The sequence below is a fragment of the Danio rerio genome, chromosome 24, assembly GCF_049306965.1.
Source record: "Danio rerio strain Tuebingen ecotype United States chromosome 24, GRCz12tu, whole genome shotgun sequence".
In the NCBI taxonomy this organism is placed as follows: domain Eukaryota; kingdom Metazoa; phylum Chordata; class Actinopteri; order Cypriniformes; family Danionidae; genus Danio; species Danio rerio.
Window position 1 is genome coordinate 36595001 of NC_133199.1, and position 5000 is coordinate 36600000.

General features: G+C 37.7%; 2 protein-coding genes across 4 annotated transcripts in view; one reads left to right on the forward strand and one right to left on the reverse strand.

Moving 5' to 3' along the window:
• The window catches only part of neurod6a (neuronal differentiation 6a), a 63944-nt gene that overhangs the window by 4929 nt on the left and 54015 nt on the right, over positions 1-5000 (forward strand). The gene's annotated exons all lie outside the window — the stretch shown is intronic.
• itprid1 (ITPR interacting domain containing 1) overlaps positions 1-5000 on the reverse strand; it is a 38931-nt gene that overhangs the window by 1357 nt on the left and 32574 nt on the right. Inside the window, exons 13-14 of the mRNA XM_005162860.6 lie at positions 2796-2923; positions 2573-2684 (exon numbers count right to left, since the gene is read on the reverse strand). Of these exons, the coding sequence (XP_005162917.1) occupies positions 2573-2684; positions 2796-2923 (240 nt within the window). The remainder of the gene's footprint in view (positions 1-2572; positions 2685-2795; positions 2924-5000) is intronic.

Here is a 5000-nt window from a genome sequence, read left to right on the forward strand (position 1 = left end):
GTGTTTTACCTAGCATTTCTGAACAGCCCTCTGTCCGCTGAAAATGCACATCCCGTGACCACACAAACACACACAGACACAAGTGGTGCTTACTGCAGAGCCACACACACAGCCACGCGCTCCTCTGAGCTCCAGAGACAGAGAGCAGTGCACGTCTTTATCAAGGTTGTACCGCTGGATCGCGTCTCACTATAGTTGTTTAATGTGATATTCAGACATCCCAAGTCTCCCGAAAGTTCCAGGAGTCTATATGCATTTGCGGGACTCATAATGCCCGCAAACGAGTGATAATCTCCCGGAAACCGCTTGTCTCCCTCCCGGTCCTCAAATAAGTCACGCATCCTTCTCACCCCCCGATCCCTTCTCGCTCTTCAGCGAATCCTCACAATGCAAACACATTTAAAAAACACTTTTCTCACAACATATACAATTCTATTCTATTTCATCATTATGATGAATTTTTACAACAAACAAACACATGTTTTAATATATTCATAATCGCGTTTGTGTTTTACCGTCATGCTTTTAAAAAAACACTAAAATAAAAACTACGCTAAATTGAATAAATCAAAACGCTACATTGTGCTATTTATAGTTCCTAATAATAACTCCTGCATGGCAGTAAGAAGACACTCGATGACACTGGAATACCCTGTCAGAAAAGGCTAGTGGCTGGAAATGAGCTTTTTACAGTGTCTGCTATAATGTTAATGTTGTTTTTGGTGTGTTTACATAGATGAACATGGCCACGGTGTAAATACACAGTACAGTTACGATCTTATTGCCACATTATATCATTATGATAACATAATACATGCCTTCGGTGATTTTCTGAAGATAAATACCAACAAAAGATCCGACCCTTCTTATCTGAACATGCAGCTCAACTCCTTGTTCAAGCTCTTGTTCTCTCCAAACTGGATTACTGCAACTCTCTACTAGCCGGGCTTCCAGCTAACTCTATCAAGCCTCTTCAGCTGCTCCAGAACGCAGCAGCACGAGTGGTCTTTAATGAACCTAAAAGAGCACATGTCACTCCGCTGCTCATCCGTTTGCACTGGCTGCCAGTTGCTGCTCGCATCAAATTCAAAGCTCTGATGTTTGCCTACAAAGCGACTTCTGGCCTTGCTCCTTCTTATTTGCTCTCACTTCTGCAGATCTATGTGCCCTCCAGAAACTTGCGTTCTGTGAATGAACGTCGCCTCGTGGTTCCATCCCAAAGAGGGAAGAAATCACTTTCGCGAATGCTTGCGCTCAATCTGCCCAGTTGGTGGAATGAACTCCCTAACTGCATCAGAACGGTAAAGTCACTTGCTGTTTTCAAGAAACGACTAAAAACTATTTAGTCTCCACTTCACTTCCTAATCTGCAATTGCCTCTGGATATACCACTGACTGTACTAAAAAAAAAATAATAATAAAAATAAAAAACTACTAATACTTTCCTTCTTAGACTTTACAAACCTGAAACTTGCCTATAGCACTTATTCATTGTTGCTCTTCCAGTTGTGTAAATTGCTTGTCCTCATTTGTAAGTCGCTTTGGATAAAAGCGTCCGCTAAATGACTAAATGTAAATGCAAATAACGCAACTGTAATTACTACAGCAGTCACAATCGTCTGATCTCATATGAAGCAATGACGCTCATAGATGGCAATGACATATGATGACATGTGCAGATGCTGCAGTGCTGTCCCATTTCTTAGTGGTACATTTTGAAGCCCTTCACACTCTGTTTCAAGGGCCAATGGGAAGGGGTAGGGGTACAAAAATCGAATTGGGATTGGGCCTGAGCTTATTTACAGCCACCTAAAATAAGTGTTCACTGAAACATTATAAGCTGAGAACCAAGCCAATAGGCTATTGATCTGAATATTACACATTTAGATTGTAAGCAAAGGAATCAAAGATAAAGATTCGAGATTGTGTACTTAATGGCTTCAAAGAGAGAAATATTTACAGTTTTATGAAGTACTGGGCATGACGAATAATTTAAAAACCACGAGGAAACGTTAATTTTTAATGTGTATCCCTAAAAGGAATATATTAAATTTATTGCAAAATATGTGCATAAATAAATACACCCCTATGTTTATTAAGTATGTCTGTTTCAAAAATGTTAACAAAAACATATATTTTTGGAATGTTTGCAATAACTTCCAAGTATTTTGAGAACGAACAGATTTATTTACATTATTTATTACACTTTTTGCTGTGCTTTGAGGGAGTAGGCCGCTCTAAAGATCTATTTTGGTGCACTTCGCTAGCTGGTATTTTCTGATTGGTGGAATTATCGGTGCAGCATCATGGATAATGTGGTTTTTCTGTACAAATTCCAATAATTAACTTAATGCAAACAGATGAGTTCAACAAAAGGACACACTATTGATTTGCAACCTAAGAGCTCACAAGATTGATTTTTTTACATAAATTAATAAATCATTCATTTCCCAATGGAAAAAAATACAATGAGCTTTACATCCTTACATTTAAATATTTATTACATTTTCAGTCCTAGTTAAGTTCTTGCTCATAAACCATATTTATTTAGTGTGCACGAGTAGTTTCAATACCATTTTGATGCTGTCATCATAGTTATGTACTAGATCAGACAGCTGCTGTTCAAGCATCCCAGCTTCCTGTTTGACAGCTGCTCGTAGCCTCAAAACATCTTCCACTTCCTCCCTGAGACACAAAATCAAGTTTAAACGCTGCTCGACACAGCAAAATACATGCCACTGAGGATCACTATACAATTAATACAATATTATTATATACAGCAACACTGAAGTTCACCTGTGGGAGTCTGACAGAGAGCCGAACACGGATGCTTGTTCGTCTTCTAGTCTCACTTCAATTTCTGTCAGAACTGTTCGGAACTTCTTTAAACACTTCAACATGTCTTCAAGCTCATCCAGAGAGTACTGGAAAGAGAAAGAAAGCAATATTAGTTGGGAAACAACTTAGTTTATTGATCAAAGCTGGTTGGTACATGCGTCTTATTTTTATTAAAATATTATGATCATCTAGACTTCAGTCAACAAACCAGCTGATTAGATTGATCACAAAGCCTAAATTAGGGTTGCATTTAAAGTCCGCATGAACTGTGATTTTGATTGGTCGATTATAGTCTGAGGAATAATCACGGTTTCTTGGTTATCATGATTATTATGCATTCATTAATTTCAAAACACCACTAGTTTCGAAAATCACATGAAAAATGTTTATATTTTAAAGTGTTATTGCTGCTCAGTAACCAAATAATACAGCACTAAATAATATTAAAAACAAAATAGTGCATTTCTCTTTTGGACTTAAAAATAGGTGAAAAAAAGTTTTTGGTATTTGAACATAAGTAATAATTTTACACTGAAAATAAATGACAGAGGGGAGTCACGGTGGCGCAGTGGGTAGCACGAGCACCTCACAGAAAAAAGGTCACTGGTTCGAGCCCTGGCTGCATCAGTTGGCATTTCTGTGTGGAGTTTGCATGTTCTCCCGGTGTTGGCGTGGGTTTCCTCCGGGTGCTCCGGTTTCCCCGACAAGTTCAAAGACATGTGCTATAGGCGAATTGGGTAAGCTAAATTGTCCGTGGTATATGTGTGTGAATGTGTATGGTTGTTTCCCAGTGATGGGCTGCAGCTGGAAGAGCATCTGCTGTATAAAACATATACTGGATAAGATGACGGTTCATTCCACTGTGGCGACCCTAGATTACCCTAGGGACTAAGCTGAAAAGAAAATGAACGAATGACAGATTTCTTTACAATTTGAAACAATCTTTGGATACCTTTTCTGCTGGAGATATTGTTGTCCTTAAAAGCAAAATGTAAATAAAAAATCTTACACATACCTAAGGAACGGAATTACAGAAAATGTTGGTGGTTTTAAAACCTTGACTTTCCGAACCGCGGTATACCTTGAAAAGTTCGTTCCATGCCTACACACAAGGCACGCACATCCATTGGAAATAACAAACTTGCACCTTAGGTAATAGCCTCAGCCATAGTTAATCCAGTGTGCGTGAGTATTAGTCTCGGTGTACAAGCGCGAACAATTGGTGTAACTTTTAGTTGCAGCAGTTTTGTTGCATGCAAAACAGCATTGAGAAGCCTTTACGATTAATATTTGTGATGAACTTAAGCACAGGTAATAGTAAAAAAAGATTAAAGTGCAGTTGATTGTTGCATTCCTAACCGGAAGATGCTGAGACTTATTTCAATCTATTGATGTACTTCCAACTGAAACGGAATATTGAGTACGGAGCAGGGCTTTCCTTTTGTGCATCATTCCCTAATAGCAAACTAATGGTAAGAGCGGGCGTGGATGGGAAAATTGTGGCTGAAGCCATCAAACTGACATCATCTTTCATTAAAGATTACCAAAACAAACATTTTTTTCAGGGATTGATTCTTCACCAAAAGAATCAGAATGTACACTAGTAAAATAAACACTGTACATTTTGATTTCACACAGACTTTTAAAAAAAACGCAAACCTTAACACCAAATATACGAAGAACAATTAATTTTAAATACAAATAAAACTAAAGTAAAAAATAAAAATTATTTTGCAAAACAATTGCATAAAATGCAAACTAAGCAACCATTTGTTTAAAAGTCATCACTTTCTGGGGCAAATCGTGAACCATGGAAACCACTGTAGCTTTTTTCCCCCAATATACTGTAGTCAATTATTTGTGCAAAGACAACACAAACAGCAATATACACTCTCGTAATATCTTGTGTTTGGTTGCCTGATGTTTCCCAGGAACACAAACAGTGGGCATTTTTTAACCCGATAATTAATTAAATAATTAATAATATTTTATCTGTTCAAACAAAGTCAAACTAACTTTTTTGATATGGATCAAGTCATTTCTGTGATTAATGATTCTGTTTCATCATAGTTTATTTGCAAGTCAAAATTCTGCATAAAAAGATTTCCAAGCGCTCATGGCCTGCAACCTCCAAATGGCAGGCAGCTTGAGTTGTGTGTCTTT